Source organism: Equus przewalskii, chromosome 19 (genome assembly GCF_037783145.1).
Source record: "Equus przewalskii isolate Varuska chromosome 19, EquPr2, whole genome shotgun sequence".
In the NCBI taxonomy this organism is placed as follows: domain Eukaryota; kingdom Metazoa; phylum Chordata; class Mammalia; order Perissodactyla; family Equidae; genus Equus; species Equus przewalskii.
In genome coordinates, this window is record NC_091849.1 from 47,912,279 (window position 1) to 47,934,430 (window position 22,152).

The window sequence follows — 22,152 nt, forward strand, 5'->3', positions numbered from 1 at the left end:
TCTGGAGAAATCCTCATAGTGAAGCTGCTTCTCTGTGATTATCAGCAAAAGTGGGGACAGCAGACATTATAAGTGCGCACACTTCGAAAAGCCCATGTGAAAGAGAAACTGGTGTATGTTTGGACGAAGTCACCTATTTGTCTAGTAAAATATTTAGGATCTATAAATTATACTATTTTTCCAGATGAATAAAATATTAAATAATTTGCTGTTAGTTGTAATTTTTAAGTTCTGGCATTCAGGAATTGAAGTTTGGTTAATTACGGCGGGGCTGATTCCCTCACTGATACCTGGACACATCCTGACAAGATTCCAGGACTCCAGAAGAAGAATCTTAAAAGTTTCCAGAGAGAAAAATATTTATTTCCACAGAAGTGGTTTTATATGACTATGTCAATTACCTTTCCTAGAACTCAGTTCTTTAAAACTTATGACGTGAGACATTATCTTGATATTTTTGTAGTGGATACATAGTAAGTAACAATTTATTTGGATTGAGTATGGACTAAATATGACAAATCTATGTGTGTGTGTGCTTGTTACTAAAATGAATTGCCACCACCAAAGAAAGGAGAGACAAAGATGAATGCTTTACTTTATAAGAATATTTAATCCATTGAAATTTTATACAGAAGCAACTTTGATCAGATAGCATTTGAGCTCTTGTTTCAAATAGCAAGCATGTAAAAGGAATTAAGCATAAGAATATGCAAGCAAAGATATAACATTACTAAGTAGACCATTTTTTAAATCAAGAAAGCATTGCTAAAAACAATCCTATTACTGCTTTACATACATACATTTCTGTCACATTTCTTATATCGATTCCTTACACAGATAGGCTTCAGTTTTATAATCTTTGGGATTGAAGATATAGTATCTACATTAAGAAATTGACATGATTAGAAACTGCTGATTTCTTTGTTAACCTACCTTTATGGGGAAAAAATATAATACACATAGAATGTTCACCCTGTAACTACCCAGTGGCAAGAGTAATCTGGGAGTCCTGAATAGAATCCATTTGACCATCTGTTTTATGAGTCACATTCCTTCAACTAAACAACCACTAAATATGAAGAGACAGTAGGAGATTATGTTAAGATATTTTTACACTGGACATTTGAGGCTCAGAACCTATCCATTCTGGTCCATATTCTATTTGGATGTTGCCTTTTTGTTCATTTACACTTGATTCTAGATATTGGGAAAGGAAGCTGAGGCATGGGAAAGGTGTTTAGACTCCAGAGTTCAGCGGGTCCAGGTCACCATTTTCAGTCATATTCTTTCTTCTCTGGGACCTTTAAAGAAAACAAGGTTAGGGCACTTTTATAGTCTCTTTCACTGGGCCTGTCAGAGTTAATCAGAGGTTAGAATTGAAACAGAGGTATTTTTTCTAATTAAGATCCAAGCTTAGGACAAACTGGGAATAAAAATGGTTTGAGTTGGGGAACAATAAAAAGAACAAAAATATTTATCCCACCCACTCTGACTGCATTCTCTCTTTCCCAAACCTGTTCTCTCTGAAAATCTCGCTGAAAACACCCAAGCGTCTATCACTCTTCAGCTTTGTAGGAAACAATTTGGGAGAAAAAGTCAGTGGAGTAAAGAAGTAGAAACTGGAGGATAAACAGAGGCTGATGTTTTGTTGTTCTAGAACCTCTTATTGTGTACTCATTGAGATTCTTCAAGTTTCCATGATCCACCTGCTTTTGCCTGCTTTCTTATATGATATAAAATCTCACATCATTGCTCAGGATTCCTAATATTTTTATGAGTAGCTTTTTTATTGCTCTCAGAAGAATGAAAGGGCATTTGCCAGGTAAATTCTTTCTTTTCTTCATTTAGTTTCTGCTTTGGAAAATACCGTAAATCCTGATTTAATCTGTCTGAACATATTGTCTCAATTTCTCTCTATAAATAGGGAGTTCATCCAATTTCATGACACGGGATGCCACAATGTCATGTAGGCTTGAGGACAGCAAAACTTTAACTAGTGGAGTCATCATTTACGTCTTTATTTAGAACACTGTACAGTACCTCCCAATAAACAGAATCATCGTAGCAGTCCAGGTCAGATGACTGGCCCCAGATAGGTATCCTTAGAATTAAACCTGCAGTGATACAGAGAAAATAAGTCATGTTATGATGCTGGACAGGAAAATCGACTTGAATAGTAATGAAAATACTGTTATAAAATCATCCCCTTGAGCTTATGTGATTACTTTACTGCCAGAAGTTTAGAACATTTTCGGATTTACCAGTCGATATGTTTATTAATCATCTATTATGCTCATAGCTCAAGGTACAGGGAAGTGTCCACCTTTATACTGACCTGTGACCAGCCCTCCACCGACTGCTGTTCCGATGGAAGAACCTAGTGCTTTTGCCTGACTGGACACGGTAAACCTAGGAAGCCAAAGAAAAGAATCATGTTGTTTTTCCAGGACGCCGGCAAACAAATCTTATCTCCTGAGGCTGTGGATGCCTGCCATCTTCTGGCCAGACACAGCGTCACACACCAGCAAATGAACATCTGTTGCAATTTTTCTTTTATTTCATACTTTTATTTTCTTTGAAATTCTTAAACAATCTTAAAAATCCTTATAAGCACTTAAACAAAGGCCATCTTTTTCTTCAGGAATGATAAAAAGATCTTCCTTAGAAAGGGATTAGTATTTTCTAAGAATGTGGTACCAGGTTCTGATCTCTGATCTGATTCATTCAAAAAGTATTTGAGTACTCTGTATCCTCTGTGCCGGCTTCTCTTCTAGGCACTGAGGCTAGAGTAACATACAAAACAAACATGAGCTGCCATCTTTCCTCATTTCATCCTAAAGAAACAATTGTGATAAAATTCAAAAAGCAACAAGGTCAGAAAAGCTAATTTTAGCATAGGTTGTAGAGACAACCCATTGAAGATGTTAAGGTATATCTCTATGTCATCTTAGAAGTAATTACCCTAAAATGAAATTAATAAAAAATACCTCATAATTTTTGGAATGGAAGAATGTGATAAAAAAGCTGTTGAATCCATAAGGGTGTGACATGAGTGACAAATGAACTGGGAATGTGGGAGTCTCCTTAGCACAGTGCCTCACTCTTAGCAGGCAATTAATAAATAGTTGTTGAAAGATTGAATGAGTAATTGCAGGAAAGCAAGTGCATAATTGGAAAACAATATTGTGTTGGTATTTCATGTTCATTACCCAAGGAAAAGAAGGCATCAAACTCAGATTTTTTTTTTCTCTTTGTTTGAAGGGTTCAAGTTTTTTCTACTGTATAAAAAATTGTACAAATAACACGTGATCATTATACAAATATTAGAAACTGCTAATTAAGCAAAAGAAGGAGAAAAGTTTAATTTCCCTCAAATTCTATCAGTATAAAAATGTAAAATATAAACATATATTTGTACAAAAATGCAATCATGCTATAATACCGATTTTCCATTAAATCTTAAGTGTGCTTTTATGTCAGTAAATGTAGGTCTGGATCATAATTTTAATTGCTACAGAGTATTACATTGTACAAGTATATTGTTGTTATAATTCTATAGGTTGGACGTTTAAGTTGCTTTCAATATTTGATATTTTAAAATTGCTGTGAGAATGCATCCTCTGATGAACTTCTCCAATAATTTCCCTAAAATCAAACTGATCTAGAAATGAGATTATTGGTGAGAGGTTATATGCTTCTTAAAGACTTTTACAAATAGGGAATTGTACAATTTATATCCCCATTTCTCTCCTTTAGCCACCATTCAGCATGATTACTTATTTAATCTTTATCAATTTGATAACTGAAAAATTGGCAACTTGTTTTAATTTGGATTTCTTAGATTACTAGTGAGGTTGAATATTTAATACATACTTATTCATTTGATTTTCTTCTTTTGTAAACTGCCTGTTAATTTTAGCCAGCCCTAGTGGTCTAGTGGTTAAGATTTGGCACTCTCACCACCATGGGCCAGGTTTGTTTCCTGGTTAGGGAACCACACCAGCCATCTGTCGTTTGTCAGACTGTGGCAGCTGTGCTTTGCTGTGATGCTGAAAGCTATGTCACCAGGATTTCAAATACCACCAGGGTCACCCATGGTGGACAGTTTTCAGCAGAGCTTGCAGACTAAAACAGACTAGGAAGAAAGACCTGGCCATCCACTTCCAAAAATCTGGTCATGAAAACCCTATAAATAGCAGCGGTGCATTGTCTGATACAGCCCCAGAAGGTGAGAGGATGGGACAAAAGACCTGGCAGGGCTCTGCTCTGCTGTACACAGGGGTGCTAGAAGTCAAAATCTACGTGATGGCACTAACAATGACTGTTAATTTTATCAGAATTCGCCAAGATCTTTTGCAAGGTATTAAAACATATTTTTATGAAAAGTTCCATTTTAAAATAGCCTTGGAAAACATTGGGTTAAACAAAATTAACAGCATAATTAGAGTTAGGCTGCCATAATTTGCAAAAATGTCCCTTAAGAATATTAACTTCTCCTTGTTCTATGCCTACCAAGAAACCGGACTTGCATTTTAGTATTCCAAATAGACACATAGGGGCAAATAGTCTTGATTGTTGGACAAGGTCTTTTATCTGGTGTGTCAGATATGTATGAATTTTACTCATGTTAATGAGCCTTCCAAGGCTTACCCCCTTTCTTAACTCCCCCTGAGTAAATTGAGAAGTTGTTGCGAAACTTACATACCAAAGGATTAGACTCTCGTCCATGGAACCCACCCCAAAACTGGCCACCCAGGGAGACCCAGCCTCTGAGAGCCAGACAGACTCATTTTATTGCATCTATAGAACTGGTCTAGGCATGATGCTCAAGAATTCCTCTATTCCTAATCATGAGGCGCCTCTTAAGACTGGTTTACACACTGTTACACTTAGGAATTGAGCTCATTGACTCATGCTTTTATCATGCTTGATTTGTATTAAAATATGTTAGTGTTTGGTCTCAACAGTATGTTAGGTCCGAGAGAGAACTGAAAGAAAATTTGGATATTTCTAGGGTTGTCGTTCAAATTTGCAAAAGGGGTAAAAAAAGAAAACCTACAGAAGAAATAGGTCAACTATACCATAAAGGAGGAAGCACATTTTCTATTCATTAGAAAATATAACTAAGCAAGGGTTTCAAATATCATTACGGTCTCAACAGGGTTAATTTTTAATCTGCTACAATGGAGAAGATTTTTCTTTTCAAATTAGGCAACTAGACAGTGGTCACTTTGAGATATTTTCAAACAGATATTCCTCTTCTTGTTCTTGTTTTCAATTAGCTTTAAAAATTGAGCATTTTGATTCCTCCTTACTCACTCTCTGAGTGGTCTGGACCCTATGATCTTCCCAGCTGTTTTGCATGCATGACATTCAGATCAAATTGATCCAATCTTTGATGCCTCAAAGTCACAACTGATAGCTTATGACATCACTTTCCTTCTCCTGGTTTTAACTGGTATCTGTTCTGCCTTTGGCCATTTAAATAAACACTTATGGCCCCTTTGGGAATAATCTAGGTCTGTTAGAGCTTGAAGGGATTTTAGGGGATAAATAGTACAATTCTCTCATTTTATGGAAGAGGAAACTGAGAACCAGAGAGGCTGAGTGACTCAACAAAGGCTATCTAATTGGTTAATAGTGAAGTTGGAGCCACATGCCAGTCTTCCTGATTCTCCCAATCCAACTGCTTTCCACATGAGGCTAACTCACTCTTCCTTGTGTAGATTGGATGGACATGATGGCTCAGCTCATCACATATGACTCCTCCTCCATTTTGGTGGGACCAAGTAAAGGAATAAGTAAGCCTTCTGTAATCTGATTGTGATTATCAAATTGCCCCGTCTGCTAGAAGACAGTTGCCTATGGTAGAGAAGTTTAAACTAACAATGTTAATTTAATAAAAAATTAATAACGTTAGTTAAGACATATCTTCCAATACAATTCTATTCTCTTAGTTGTGTCTCTGGCTTCAATAAGGACAATACTTATTAACAGTGGCCTAAATTGCTAAAGAAAAAGCTGTATCGCTGGATTTCTCAAAGAGTGAGAGAAAACATCACTGGACCTTGGGGGTAAGGAAAATCCATTCTTTCACTCACCGATCAGTTACTCCCATGGCTACAGCCACAATGCCTGCGAGGCCTCCTACCACACCAGGTAAGCCGTGCAAGCTTTGGACCCCACAGGTATCATGGATCCCCAGTTTAGTAGCAAAAAATGGCTAAAAATGTAAAAAAAAGAGAAAGGTTTATTTTGTTAGATGTACAAAGCTCTATAGCTGAAGTAAATGACCATGAGGGAAAATTTTATCTATAGCCCCGTTCACCATTCATATCTAAAACCCTATTAAGTCAAAGAATCTGAATAAGTGTGGTGGCAAAACTTCTCATTTCAGTCTTTAGTAGATGGCTTTGAAGGTGAGTGATTTAAAGTCCTACTCATTCTTACTTCGATGATATCCTAAATCCCCTTAAAAGGGTACAGAGTCCTTAATTACACAAAACGAACAACAAAAACTTTAATAGAACTGCCCCTGGGAAAGTAACACAAGCACTTAACACTCAATTCATACTAAGTTATAAATAACCAATATCAGATTCTTTCCTGCTGCACAAAAGTAGTCAAGAAAGAGGAGAAACCACTGGACCACGCAATGTGGTAGTATTTCCGATAGGAAGGCAAATGACCCCCAAACAAGGAGAAACACTTATGAAAGGAGTTTTCATAGCTTTTCTCTGCTGAGATGTGAGAAGATGATGGTGCTGATTCAAAGTTTGACTCAGAGCGTCTGTCATACTTACAGTCAGGAACTTGAACCCAAACACAGAGACGAGTCCTGCAACACTCCCAATGATCAAGGAAGCATATGGTTGAATCTCCATGTCTGCACAAGTGCCTACTGCGACTCCTCCAGCAAGGGTTGCATTCTGAATGTGAACCTGTGTGGAGCATAGAAACATGAATGAAGACAGCTGAATGAGGCAGAGTCTAGAGGACTGAAGGGATCTTGGGTTCAATGGACCCCACGTGACATCCTTCAACTGAAAGGGCAACAGATTCTTTTTTAAAAGGAGGGTTCTTTATAATTACAGAAGGCCTTTCTTCCAAGCTCTCGACATTTGCTGCCTTTCTTGCCAGGGTTCCTTGGTAGTGCATGAGACCAACGCGGGGAGGGATTTGAAGAAATCAATTCCTCGTGTTGAAGAAGGGTGGAAGTGTGTAGAGTAATTATGCTAGCAGTGTTTTGTCTACTTATGCAGTTTTGGAATGCATTTGTGGTTATCATGAACCCAAAGAGGCCTACGGCTGCTGTGTGCTTTGTAGAGTCTATGATACTCCAATATTCAAAGAGGGAATGTAGAGACATGGAAATGTACACACTACATATGAAAGACAACAGCTTTCACAGTGTCACTGTACTGAGAATGTTCAAGGACGACAGAAGGAGTAACCTATTTTCATGTACCAGAATTCCTCAGAAAAATCATATTCTGGCTGTTCTGCATGAGGAGGAAAGATTATCAGTACTTTTAAAAGAGAACCACTGAGCCATACATGTATGATTGTTTGTTTTCATTGTTTTCAATTTTCTCTCTTGAAAAAAATCTGTAGAGAATTGAAGCACAGATCCCTAGCTATGCTTGAAAAAATTACAATCTCCTTTTCCTCTCTCCGGTTAGAAAAGAAGAGTGGCTGATTTGAGGATTACTCCTTCACTCTAGCTCATAGGCAAGAAACTCAAAAGACCAACTTAGGGGGATCTAAAAAACATTTTATTTTGAGCTAATTTTAGACTTATGTAAAAGTGGCAAAAATACTGTTGAGTTTCCATATATCCCTCACTCACTCTCCCCTAATGTTAACAACTTACATAGTCACAGAACTAGGAAATTAGCATCAACATAGTACTATTAAAGACCTCATTTGAATTTCACCAGTATTCCCACTAATGTCGATTGTCTTTTCCAGAATCCTGTTCAGGATCCCACATTGTATTTAGTTGTTATTTCTTTGAGAGGAATATTTGGAGTTAGGAAAATAGAATCAACCTGCCCCATCTTGCTCTCTTTTTCTACTCTTGACAAGCCCTGCTTCTAAGGAAGACTTTCTAAGTGCTTGGGGACAGTTAGCTCTATCATTAAAGAAATATGCCTCAAATCTTTGATTTTTGCATGACTGTATGCCCTACCAGACTGTAAATTCCTTGAGAACACTTTCTAATTTGCTGGAGCACACATCTGATGAGTCAATGAATGAATAACTGAATGGTATTTTCAAAATATTCTCCGAGGTCTGCAGTGGTGTGCTTTGTTTTGGCAGCTCAGCAGTGATGAAGAAATGACCTACTCATCTGGGCAACCATCAGTGTCGCTTAGTGAAACTTCCATCGGGGTTAATTTGGCACTTACCATATTAAACTTGCCTTCTTTTTCCAAAAGGCTGGAGATTGCATAGGTCATGAGCACACAGGCAGCAAGAGACAAGTATGTGTTTAAAATGGCCGTGTACTGTTTTTCTCCAGGTTCAGCAATAGCCGAATTAAAGCTGGGCCAAAACATCCACAGGTAAAGAGACCCTGCAAGAAAACACAAAAAGAGGTATTGGTTTTGAATATGAAGACAGTCCAGGGCAGAGAGTTTGCCTTGGGCACTAATCATGTCTCCACTTTGAGTCTTGGTTATCCAGAAGTTAGGGGGAAGGAGGAGCAGAGAGCCAACACAAACAAAAGCAGCATCCAGAGGGTGTTCCTTCTTGAACATCTTCACATCTGTGTTGGAGTTAACTTTCCCTCGTGCCTGACCAGTTAGACAAAAATCAGGCAAGTCCATCCCTACTCACCAATCATCGCAAACAAGTCTGAGTGGTACACAGACTCCTCTTTTTCATGCCCCTTTCTCAGGCCTCGTCGATATAAGATGCCTGCTACAGTCAAACCAAAATAGGCCCCAAAGGCATGGATCGTCATGGATGCTCCAACGTCAGAGGCCTGAAGGGCAAAACATTCATGTAAATAGAGGTGAACCAGAGTCTCACTACAAGAGGAAAGTCAATGAAAGGCCTGCCTCATTGACTAAACAATAAAATAATAAATCAATAGAGAGAGTCAGAATGCGTCAAAGAAAAGGGGATAGAGGAGGATAGCGAAATATAAAAAATACAGGCTTTGGAAAGCAGAACTGACTTTCAATCCTAGGTCAAGTACTTCCTTGTGATGTGACTTTAGACGAATTACTATACTTCATTGAATCTCACGTTCTGTAAAACGAAGAAGTTATTACCCAGCTAGCATAGCTGTGGGGAGACTTAGATGAGGCCAAGTTGGTAAAGCGTTAGGTCCTTAGTGGGCACTCAATACGTTTTAGGTTGGTTCTCCACGTTAGGGAGATTCTCAGTGAAATACGATGTATTGAACTTGATATGAAACAAAGATGATGTTTGCATTCACTTGGCATTGCAGTTAAAGCTCCCTTAAATGCAGCTCAAAGACTTGAAGCTTGAAAAAGACTGAGTTTTCCCCATAGTTTTTCACTCTGCCCTATGGTGACATGAAAACCAGTTGAGGTCCAAGATTCAACTGAGGAAATATATTTTAGGTCCATCTTTAGGACACTACGGCTTTGACCCAGTTTTCTCCATTACCTGCCTCTAGAGGGAAAGTTCAGAGTGCCAAGCCCAAGGCATTGCTCTGTCCTTATTAAGGCAGGAAAGTGATACAAGTTTATTAATTTATTTAAGATAAACTCCATGTACCTTTGAGGTCCAGCTTAACTGTCACTTCCTCAGAGACACCTTCCTTGATTCCACAAGCTAAATTAGGTCTTCCAGTTACGCTCTGACTAACCTCTCTGTTTATTTTTAAAAGCGTGTGTCACAATTTATAATAATATTTCTGTGTGTGTGTATGTATGTGCCTATGGGTGTGTGGGTGATTGTACGATTGTTTGTTTCATGTCTGTCTCCCCCCGCAGATTATAAACTCTATAAAGACAGAGACCTTAACTATTTTGTTTGTCACCACCAACCCATGACACCTAGAAAGTTGTCAAAAATATTTTCTGTTCAATTAAATATTCAATAGAAGCATAAACAAAATATTGGAGAGTGCCCAGAAATATTTGATTTATTGTCATTGAGAGAATCAATGAGATTTTTACAGAAGAGAAGAAATTTGATCTAGGCTTTAACAAAAGCCTTAAAAAGGGCTATTTACCTAGTAGCTGAAATACAAACAGGAATTGATCATTGATGGGAAATACAATGAAATAAAAAGAGTTGTGGAATTAAGAAGATCTGGATTTGAATCCAGATTTAGGCAAGTTATTTAGCATCCGTGATTATCAGTTTTATTGTGTATAAAGAAGAACATAGTACCTACCCTACAGTGTTGTCGTGACAATGAAATGAGATAATGTTTATAAAACTCCTGGTTTATAATAGGCCCTGCAATATATGATGACTATTGTTACCATTTGCTAAGGTATCACTCCCACCAAGGTTTGTCCCTGTGGAGAGGGCATCCACTATGTGTGTGACCAGAACTGATGTCCAAGCCTCGGTGAGTATAAATCCTCTAACCCTTACCTTAAAGATCTCAACAACCAGATATTCATTGACAGCAAAGACAATAATTTCTAAAATTGTCATGATCAGCATTTGGACTGGACTTGTTTTTCCCAGGAGAGCTCCAAAAGAAATCAGAACCGTGACTGTACTGAAGTCTGCATTGATCATGCTGAGGGAGGGAAGAAAGAATACATTGAAGGCTATTGCATACCCAAAATAAAACTGTGAGTTGTAGGGAACTACAGCGTCACCTTACCCAGAGCACAAGGCCCCTCCCCCGCCAGTCCTCATGGGGCTTCTCTCAGGCCCACTTTTGTCCCTTCCCACTTCCTTACCCTCTCCTCTTCCAACCACTAGACTCCATTTCCTTTATTTTAACCTATCTATTCTTCATCTTATTTAGGGTTTTACATTATTTTTGCTGATCTGATAAATAAATTATTTTCTAGAGTGTTTACATTTCAAAAACAGTCTTAAAAATTAACTAGTGGAAGATTTTTGCTCCCTGGAGCTGAGATGGAAGAATAATGATTTTTCGAAAGAGGATTTCTTGTATCCTTGAAGTCGAACCAGACAGGATATAGACAGGAATGTAGGCTCCAGCTCAGTAGAGCAAGGCATTGATTTGGACCCTTAGATTCCAATCATCTTCTGTTGCCTACGGGAGACAACCTGCCAGCCAGTTCCAAGCCTGACTGACAGGAGACTAAGCAGGGAGACTATTGCTCTGAAACACAATGGTTGAAAACTAAGGGATGCTCACTCTTTGATTCCAATATGAAATTTCTGTTCACGGTTGTGCAGGAGCCCTTGTGCCATAATGCCGCATTGGAGGCCCAGGGCAGCAATGAATAGGTTGAAGCTCACACCACCGAAGCCATAGTTCTTCAGGAAGGTCATGAGGAAGCCAAACCCAATAAATACCATAACATGCACATCTTGGAATACTGGGAAAGAGCAGAGGGAAAAAAAATCTGCATTAGAGGAGTCCTAAGAAAGTGTTACATCATAGTATATCCCATTCATTAAATGCTACACCCTTTGCATAAAACACTGTGAAGGGAGAGCATTAACTTGGCAACCAAAGTCTGGGTTCCAGTGCCAGCTTGGCGACTTGCCTGCCATGACAGCTTGGGCAAGTTATTCAGTATTTGAGCCTTGTCTTGGAACACTATGCACTATCATGCCAGTGTGCCTTTCATCCTCTCCTTGAAGAATTTTCTGTTCCTTCCACCTGAGGAAGGCTTTGCAAAGCACAGTGCAAGCACCACCCGTTCTTGCAGACTTTCCCAATACTCCCAGGGAAAATGAATATTTCCCCTTGTCTTTCACACAGCTTCCTGTGTACACCTCAGCTTTAGCCTTTGTCACATTGTGTTAGCATTTATTTAGCATGCATCACACTGTGATAGTGAAGTAGTCGATGAGGTGTCCATCTCCTGCACTAGATTGTGAGTTTCTTGATTGAAGGGCTTAGGACATATTCATCCTTTGCCCCCCAGAATTTGGCATAAAAACCTGCATATAGCAAGAGAGGTAATAAATGAGCCACAGTCTCCACTCATCAAAAGTGTGTGATAGTACTGGCCCTGGAAATCTTACCAGATCATGACAGGGGTCAAACGGAATAAATGTCTTTGTTAGCACTTTCTAAACCATGAAGCACCAAGCCAATGTAAGGAAGGCTGTACCCTCTTGAGGAGCAAATACTTAACTTGGTGTCTGGAGATGTAGCTCTCCTGGATTCTATCACATGACTGTGTGACCTTGGGCAAGTCACTTATTCTCTGTGAGCTTCAGTGTTCTCTGCAATACTGCAAAACCCTATTTGACAGAGTCACTCTGTGCGGGATAACCCATGTGGGAGGGATTATGCGGTAAAGCATTGTATAAATAAGATATTTGATCAAATGTCAGATAGCGAAAACACAGGCTCTTCCCTCAAGAAACTTACACCTTACTTGGCAAGACATAGATTTGATTGAACAGTATGAAATTGACATTTTTGCATTGACATAGCCAATGAAAATGATTTGACTATTGGCAGTTTCTTATACTTCTATCTAATAGATACACAAAGCAAAATGAGATCAAATTGGGAACAAATGCAAAGCCAGAGAGAAAAAAATAAACATTTACAAAAGGCACCAACTTCCAGTTATGAGATTAATAAGTCAGAGGGATGTAATGTACAGCATGGTGACTATAGTTAACAATATCATATTGTATATTTGAAAGTTGCTAAGAGAGTAGATCTTAAAACGTCTCATCACAAGAAAAAAAATTTTAGAACTATGCGTAGTGATGAATGTTAACTAAACTTATTGTGGTAGTCATCTTGCAATATATACTTATATCAAATCATTATGTTGTACACCTAAAACTAACACAATGTTACATGTCAATTATATCTCGGTAAAAAAAGAAAACATTTAAATGTTTAATTACTATTAATCATTGTGGCCAGAAGTTTAAGGGGAGATAGATATGAGAGAGGACAGTCTATAAAATACGTATCAGAGGGCGCCGACATTAATGTGTCCAAAGGGTGGAGTCAAGATTTGTACTCAGACCTGACTCCACCAATTCCTCCATTCATGGAGCTCTGTCAGGGTGTAAGGAGAACCAACACAGTGTTTTGGCCTCCCAGGCCCTCAGAGACATGCTCCCAATCCTTGCTCTCTGTACCTCTGTTCTACCATCAGGCTCAGGAGGCAGTGTGTTTGAGGGTGGTGACTGTGGTACCCCACTCAGGTTTGTCTGCTGTAGTAGATGCTGTGACGCACTGCCCAGATCCTCCCTTCAGAACTGAAGGACTTATTCCTTCCATTTCCTCCTGTTGTAGGGAGCGCTGCCAGCTGGAAGTCCCAAGCTCTCGATTCTCTCTGGAAAAGCTCTTGTCTTGTCAAGGCCACAGACCTTCTGTAAGGTAGCCTGCACCCAATAGCTGGTTCACATGAGCATCCCCTTGCCTCAGGAAAGGAGCCCCCAAAGCTGGACAATCTCAACTTCAGAGTTTCCTGTGGCATCAGCCGAGACCTTCTCTCTCTGCCCAAACCCTTCTCCTACAGGTGTTGATCCTTCAGGCATTCCCTGAGAAACTTCTTTCAGGCTGATGTCTAGTCTTAGAGTCTGTTTTCCTGGGGACTCCAACCTGTAACACCTTCCCTATGGGCTTCACCTGCCTCTGAAGAACTTTCCTGACTGTCCCCTAACACAACTTGCATACCACATTCGTTTCAAACCTTGTAAATTAAATCTGATAAACTGATCTGTGGCATTGATTATACCCAGAAGTGAACAAAGGCGCTGGCTTTCCAAAGGTACCCAACATTTGAGAAGAGCCCCTTGGAGGCATCTAAACTTATCCTAGAGTATTACTCTATGACAAATAACAGAACAGATAAGGTTGGCATCATAGAATGAGTCCACTGGGTCCTTTGGTGGTCCAGAAGCTAGTCTGACTTTGGTGTGAGTGCGTCAAATGTAAGAATAAAGAGTGTGAGAAAACCAGACCAAACTTTCCATGATTCAGGCACACACTAGTGTCATTTACTCTTTCCACCCCATCCATGCAACGAGCCTTCTGGCCATTTTATTGTTCGTTGGCACCACCTCCCGGGAGAGGCAGAGAGGCAGCATTGGGAGGGTGAGAAAGGAAACAACAGCTCTCTGAAAACTGTCCTTTGTCAGCAGCTTTGAAGGAAGTCTCAGAGTGGAGAATACTGCACAGTCTTTTTTCTAAGAGGTAACGCTGATCGGCAACAGTATTATTTATGCCAGCATTCTGGATGCTCACCTCATCTCATATCTACCCAGGGATCTTCAGAATTGAGATTTTACCTGACCTGCCCATGGGCAACTGTCAACTAACGTTAACCTGTTTGATTTTTGAAATACAGGTGACCATATGTATATTCATCTTCTGTTACATGTAATTTTTATATGTAAACATCTAATTTAGAGTATAAACTAAGTTGGAGTGGAGCTTAGAGAATATGCCTGATTTATCAACTGGCTATGATTTTACCAAACCTTCTCGGGACTCAGTCTTTTCCTCCTTAAAGGAAGGCTTGGATTAAATGGAGTCCAAAGTCTTTTCTGGGTCTACAGTTTGTTTATAGTCACAAAGCTAAAATAAAAATACGGACCCAGTTGCACTGCCTTCACTGTTTTTTCAAATTATTACACCAGTTATTTTCCTAAACATTCTTTTCTTTCTTCTTAGAGCACTCCGTGTACTTCCTCTAATCTACTGATTTTCAAGCATGCAGTAACCAACCAATTCAAAAAATTGTTTTATCTAATTTTGTACTGTCTCACACTGGGAATAATAATTCTTCAGATTCTGTCCCCTTTGATGGAAAGCCAGACATTTTATACAGAGGGAGGAATTTCTTGTATGAACTGTGCTCCGATGGTTTCTTTCTCCTTTGACCTAATTCTTGTTACTGCTTTTTGCCACAAGGGGGCGTAGGAACCTCGTCTATTAAGTTGCTGAAGAGAGCAAAGTTGTGAAAGCTCTTGACAGATGATTCTGTATCAAAGCCATGGACGAAAAGGTTTGTAAACAACTAAGGTTATGCATTATGTTTCACCCTGCTCTCAGAATTTGTGAGTGGGCAGTGGGAGAGGGCCGTGAGTTTAGTTTTATGGCGCAAGACTCTGTCATTAAAGAATTAAAGTATCTTCTTTGGAGAAGAAAAAGGGCTTTCTTCAGTGGTTTGGACTTTGGTGAAGTCTTCCGACAGGTTTTAACAACTGCCAAGACTTGTCCGAATCAGATAATCTCGATAGGGGGCGATGTTAGCCTCCAGAGTAAATTTGGCAATGTCTGTTATTTTCGTTCTATTTTCCTTCTATGCTTATCTTGCAGTAGGATATCTTGCAAGCTCTGACAGCTCGACATGTTTGAAATGCAACTGATTATTCCAATTCACCCTCCACCACCACCACCAAACAAACAAAACGAAACAGAACACTCCTTTTCCTCTATTTTCTCTATATGCCTGCTGCCTACAACGTCCTCTCCCTTCTCACAGCCAGCACTTATTTACTGGCAAACTTCTAGATCCCGTTAAGAACCAGATACTCTGAATAGCGTCACTGGACACAGCTGCAACATTGTGCACGTCCCTCTTATCTTATTTCATTTGTTTGTGCGTTTGCTTTGTTACTCTATGTGCTTGCTTATCACTTATTTAAACAGACTTTTGAGCCAGCACTTCCAGTAAGACACTCTTTGAAGAGAAAGTGAATAGCTTCCTCCTTCTCCCCTCACTTTAGAGAATATTTCTTTGGGCTTATTGAATCCTTTTTTTCTATATTTGAATGTGTTATAATATATTACCATCATATCGTCATTATTTTTAACGCTCCATTTGTCCCCAGTTTGGCTAGTGGATGTCCTTCAAGCAGGAACTGTGTTCTTTGGCCTATCTCGCTTAGTCTTTGTGCCCTTGGCTTACCTTGTGCTTTCTTTGCCCTGACCTGGAACCAGGTATTTCTCCAATGAGCTCATGGGTGGGGAGTGATATTTAGAAACCAAGATTTGAGTTCTATTTGTGCCCATTGCTTGAAGTCCTTTTAAGTAGACAAAACTATTCAATTCAAAGTCAACACACAGGGTTCTATTGGAGGCCAGTATCTTACTGTTAGGTTGTAAACCACAGACAGGATGTTAATTCAGGCACCGTAACAATTCCGGCTAACAAAATAGCAACAAGCGATTTCCTAGGAATCGTTTCCACTGCACAAATTATTTACCCTTGGCCTGTAAAAGACATCTAGATTTGCCGAACCTTTTGGTGACACATGAACTGATTGATATCTGAGTAAATATAGAACAATTTCTTAAATCTAGATTCTTAAAATAAATCATTATGCTTAATCCATTTCTGGTATTGAAATTCATAAATTAATTTCTGGTGCTGTCTGTATCCTTTGCCAGTTTACCTCTGTCTTCACTGATTCTTAAAGTGTGATCTCCTGACATCTGGGATTCATAGAGACACTTTCTGGGAGTCTGAGCTATTAGAACTATTTTCATGATAATTTTAAGATGTCGTTTGCCTTTTACGCTGTGTTGATTTTTCCACAGATGATGAAAAATAAAGGCTCGTAAAACTGCTGGCACTTCAGTGTGAATGAAAGCAGTGACACCAAACTGCACCCATAGTCATGGGATTCTTGTGACCACACACTTGTGGGGGAAAAAAAGCAGTTTCACGTAAGAATTCCTTGATGAAGCAGTAAAAATTATTAATTTTAACTATTGACCCTCTAAGACATGTCTTTTTCATTTTCTGTATGAATTAGTGTGCTGAAATGCAATTACACACAAAACACTGCTGAAACAGAGTGGTTATCTCAGAAGAAAAGCACTTTTGTTATTGTTTGAGTTGTGAACTGAATGTGCAACGTTTTTCGTGGAACTCTATTTTTACTCAAAAAAAGGTTGACATAAACTATGGTTTTTCAGACAGGTATTGACTTTTTCTGAAAAATGAATGAAGTGAGACTGTCATTTCAATTCAAAGAACTGACAGTATTTGTTGCTAGTAATACATTTTGAGCTTTAAAAATTTTGTCTGCCACGACAAGCTTATCAGCTTCCTGATACTTCTTAAGGGTTTTCTGGTGAGAATGTTGGCGATATTAACAAATATCCTTCTTTGATATTATGTGAGGAAGTATGTCAAGGATGGGGATGTCTGCATAACTGTGAAGCAGTATTTTTCGAATGATCGATGTCCAATACAACAAGATCACTCACGGGGAAAAGCTCCACTCAAAATGCAAGGTAGGCTAATGGATCTTAATGTAACAGAGTACAGAAAGATCATTAATGTGGTTTTAATTTCCCATAGATATTAAAGACACACTTCCATGGTTGTGGCCCAGGATGGGAGCAAATCCCAGGGCTATGTAACATCGTTTCTTTCTTGACTATTCAACAAAGTATAGCAGAGTGTGAGTGAGAGGGATGAATAAACTTAGATCTGATTGGATTTACTTAAAGTGTAAATTAATATCCTACTTTACCTTTTCGTGAAACACTCGTAACTTTCACCACCCTGACATTGAGAGCTTCTTAGGCAGGAACTGAGCCTTCTCTAGCTTGAATCTCTGCACTTGGCAGCGCACAGCACCAGGCAGGCGCCCCCAAATATTTGTTGACGTGACTTGAACATGGCTTCTTACTAAGCGAATATTTAATAGTCTTCTCTCTAATGACTCATACTGTTACATAAGTTTTGTGTAAATCGATTGTTTGAAAGGCAGGAGAAAGTACATATCTATGACCACAGTTTAGTTTCTAGGGCTACTCTACAAAGTATTTTAACCAGCGATAACATACCTGACCTGAAAGATAAGTATCAGCTAGAATTTTAGGTCTTGAGAGCCACCTTACAGAAGAGAAAGCATTTAATTGTGTATAGACTGGGTTATGGACAGCCTCTTGAATGAATGAAGACTGCCTTCCATGTAAAATTTCACTGTGTTCTGTTTTATGCTCTTCCTTTGGGCCCCCAGGGACCCCTGTTGCTTGAATTCTCCCTCCATTCTCCTGCCCATGTCCTGGCCTCACTGCCCTTGTGGGTGGAGAAGAGGTCATGATGGTGTGTGTGTGTGTGTGTCGTCTGTTTGTAAGTAAGAAACTTTTGCTGGTTTCATGTACAACATACATTGATTGTTAATCATCACTATTACGGGCAACTCTGATTTGATGTTTCCTTAAAAAAGTGAAAAAGAATCCTGCCCTTGACATCATTTTTGATTCCTCTCTTTTTTTCATGTCTGATACAGATGATACATCATAAAATCCTCTTAGCTGTGCTTTCAAATTATGGCCAGATTTGACCTTTTCTCAGTACTTCCTCCACTACTCCCTTGGTCCAGCCTACTATGGTATCTCTGCTGGATTACTGGGTTGTCCTCCCGATATGTCTTCCTACTTATTCCCTTGGCCCCTACAAACTATTCTCTACTTAACAGCCAGAAGAATGTTTTTAAAATATGTTGCATCATATTCTTCCTCTCAAAGTCCTCCAATGGCTTCTCAACTTACTCAGAATAAAAACGTGCTTACAATGGTCTACAAGGCTCTGCAGCTTCCGGGCTCTCCCACCTCCTACTTTATTCTCCCTATTTGCTTACTTCATATATTAAATGCCCCAGGGCCTTTGCACTTGTTGTTTCTGCCTCATAAAGTGTTCTTGTCTCAATATCCGTATGATTTACTCCCTTGCTTCTTTTAGTTTCGTTTAATGTCACTTCATACCAGAAAGAACTATCCATACTATATAATAACTGCCTTTCTCAATCAGATTTCTCATTTAAATCACAGAACAAAAAAGCGATTATTTTCCAGTCCTCTCAAAGATGGCACAGGATTGATACCATTAGAGAGGTGAAGGAGAGAAGTTAATTAATAGTATGCAATGGATGCCTTGGGCTGTTAGGACTTAGTTCTCTCATATAACCCTGGTTGTGAAAAGATACACACTCTGTCCAGATGCATCTATTTCGCTAATATTGCTTTGTTTATTGATGTGGCATTTTATTGCCATCTAATGTGTGTGTGTGTATACTTTTTGCTTGTATGTTTATGGTCTGGTTTTCCCCACTGGAATGTAAACTTTGTAAGGGTGTAAGCTTTGCCTGTTTTGTTTTGTTCACTGCCTAGAGCCTAGGACCTTGAAGATTGCTTAACAAAAGCTGGGAGCTTAATAAATACTTTCTTAATGAATCATAAAATGAACGAATTTCCATGTTCCTGTCACTCAGAGTATGAGGGTCATGTGATTGTTAGGCAATTGAAAACAATGACCATGTTAACAACTTTTCTCTCCAGCTTGGTTTTTATCTCAAATTCTGAATTGAAGTTTTACCTAGGAGCTTCGACACTGGAACTGAGAGAATTCAGCTTGAATCATGCAAATTATGAAGCTCTGAAGACAGCTTTATCTGAATCACAGGCATTTTAGATTCTATTTTTGGCATTTCATTTCTTAAGCTGTATTGCAGCTCTTTGTTTACATGTGCACCAAACAGTGGAGTCTTAGAATAAAGGGCTTATATTTGTTTTATCTTCAAGTCAGTTTACTGTAGCACATGCTGGGGACTTAGTAAAAATATTTATTGGATGAATAAATGAAATGTACAAAAGGATACAGAATTGAACAGAATTCTGCCCTGTTTTGGTGTTCTCGGACTTGCAAATGATAAAATTATTGAATCAAGAACCCTCTTGGACATCTGTGCAATGTCAGAGAGCTAGACCTGGAGGCTGAGTCTCTGACTTAGGGTCCTAACTCTGTGCTTGCAGTCGTGCGTTTTGGCTGAGTCACTTAGCAGCACTAGGTCATAATTTCTACAAGAGAATACTCCCTCAAAAAATGTAGGAATAAGAGAACAATATTGTTTTTAAAAAGCTTAGACATATGCTATAGAACTATAATAAATAGTGCCATTTTAAATAATTTAATACATTAATATTTAATAAATTAATAAACACAATATATTTCATATTTAATAAATTAATAAAAATAAATATTTAATAAATTAGTAAGATTATTTGTGCCCCATTAAAAAGAAAAATCTATATATGAGGTATATATTACCACCTCCCTCCCTGGTTAGTAAGGTAATGAACATGCCTGGCTCATTATAGGCAATCAGTCAATGGTAGTTATTATTGTTCCATTAACTGTTTCATAGGCTGCCCTTCCAAACTTGAAACTAAATCCCTTCTTTCCTTCAGTCAGCATTCCCAGGGAAGGATTCTGATTTTAAAATACATTATGTGCTCACATTTTTCTTCTCATCTCAGAGGAACAAACCACCTTCCTTTTGGAATGCTATAAAACCCTGAGTACGTTCATTTATTTCTTGTATCATCCTTCTTATGTTTTAGGGCCCCCACATGAAATCCAGGCCCCCCTTCTCAATATTCCATTTGTTTCTACTCTCTCTCCTCCAAAGTTACCTTTGACTCTTTTTTTTTGGGTGGGGGTGATATTTTGATACCTTGCAGAACTAGTGATCAATTCAAGGGAAATATAAGGTCATTCAGCAGCATGTAGAGAGTACAAAAAAATCAATCAATTATTTTAATTTTTGGCTTTTTGTTCTGATACTTTAATAGACACGGATTCTGTCCAAACACATGAACTACGGAGACCAGATGCCACAGCGTAAACTTGTAATACCCTTAGCACTCATAGCTATCCACAATTATGAGCTCCAATGTGCAGCTCAAGCGGTGACAGTATTCAAAGACTTCACATTCTGAGAACTTGAAATGAGTTCATATTCTGAGAGCCCAAAAACATATCATAAGAAGTAGATTGCCTACTCACGAGGATATAGCTGGAGCGATTGGTCCGCAGCTGTTGAATTGGTGCGGTTGGTCTGCTGGGAAAGGTCTGGATCCATTTCATACTCAACATATAATGCAAATAAAACAATTATGGCAACCTCCACGGCAATGGCCAAGAGAGGGAATTTGAACCTCATGTTGTGGCAAAGCACAGCGGCACACTGAGGGCTTCACAGGCTGGGGGAGGTTGATAAGAGCAGAAGGACTTCTCTGCGTGTGGAATTAGGCTGCATGTTTAGGTACGTCAATGACATTGCAGGAAAAAAAATGGGCAAGACTGGTGAAAACTCCCCACCCAATGGGGAGAATTTTGCTCTGTCATCGAGTTGTTTTAAATGCTGGTTTCAAGAATATACAGTGCAGATTGGAAGAAGCCGGGTGACAGAAATGATCTATTGTACAAAAGTGTCTAGAATCTTATTTAACTTAATTAAAAAGACACTTCTTGAGTGTTTATTGTATGACTGGCCCTGAGCTAGGCTCTATGGGAGACACAAAACTAAGCAAAATATAGAATGGGTCTATTAACCTCCTTGAGAAAGTTAAGAATCTAGTTGGGAAGACAGAAATATAAGCAGATGATTGTTTAAAAACAGATAAATAGTGTAATAGTGGTTATAAAGTATTAGGCAACATAAGGCAGCGATTTATTTTGTCTTGGGCTAAGAACGCTAGCACATGAAATGATATTGATGAAGGCGTTAAAAAATAAATCGGCTTGGGGCTGGCCCTGTGGAACAGCGGTTAAGTGGAAAGCGGTTAATGTTCCGCTTTGGTGGCCTGGCGTTCACCGGTTTGCCAGTTCGGATCCTGGGTGCGGACTTATGCACTGCTTGTCAAGCCATGCTGTGGCAGGCGTTCCCACATATAAAGTAGAAGAAGGTGGGCATGGATGTTAGCTCAGGGCCAATCTTCCTGAGCAAAAATAGAAAGATTGGCAGCAGATGTTAGTTCAGGGATAATCTTCCTCAAAAAAAGAAAGAAAAAAAGAAATAGGCTTTACTACTAAAATGGATAGACAGAATAGCAAAAGGTTTTGAAGAACATGGCATATTTGAGGAACAGCCATTAGTTAAGTAAAGCCGGAATATAGGAGAGATGCAGAGAGAAAGAGGGAGCGGCTGGGGGTAAAACTGGGCTGGGTTGTAAAGGATCTTGTATTCAATATTAAGGATGCTAGATGGTGAGTATTAGCCCATGGT

The 22,152-nt window shown here is 39.0% G+C and overlaps 1 protein-coding gene across 1 annotated transcript; it reads right to left on the reverse strand.

Moving 5' to 3' along the window:
* Nucleotides 1-590: 590 nt before the first annotated feature.
* Nucleotides 591-21,148, reverse strand: RHAG (Rh associated glycoprotein). Its single transcript, XM_008538217.2, has 10 exons — nucleotides 20,931-21,148; nucleotides 11,330-11,513; nucleotides 10,585-10,735; nucleotides 8,842-8,989; nucleotides 8,412-8,578; nucleotides 6,804-6,941; nucleotides 6,102-6,223; nucleotides 2,336-2,409; nucleotides 2,041-2,114; nucleotides 591-1,301 (listed from the first exon to the last, which is right to left on the reverse strand). Exons 1-10 carry the CDS (start codon nucleotides 21,085-21,087, stop codon nucleotides 1,275-1,277), a joined length of 1,242 nt encoding a protein of 413 aa, XP_008536439.2. The 5' UTR covers nucleotides 21,088-21,148; the 3' UTR covers nucleotides 591-1,274.
* Between the last annotated feature and the right edge of the window lie 1,004 nt (nucleotides 21,149-22,152).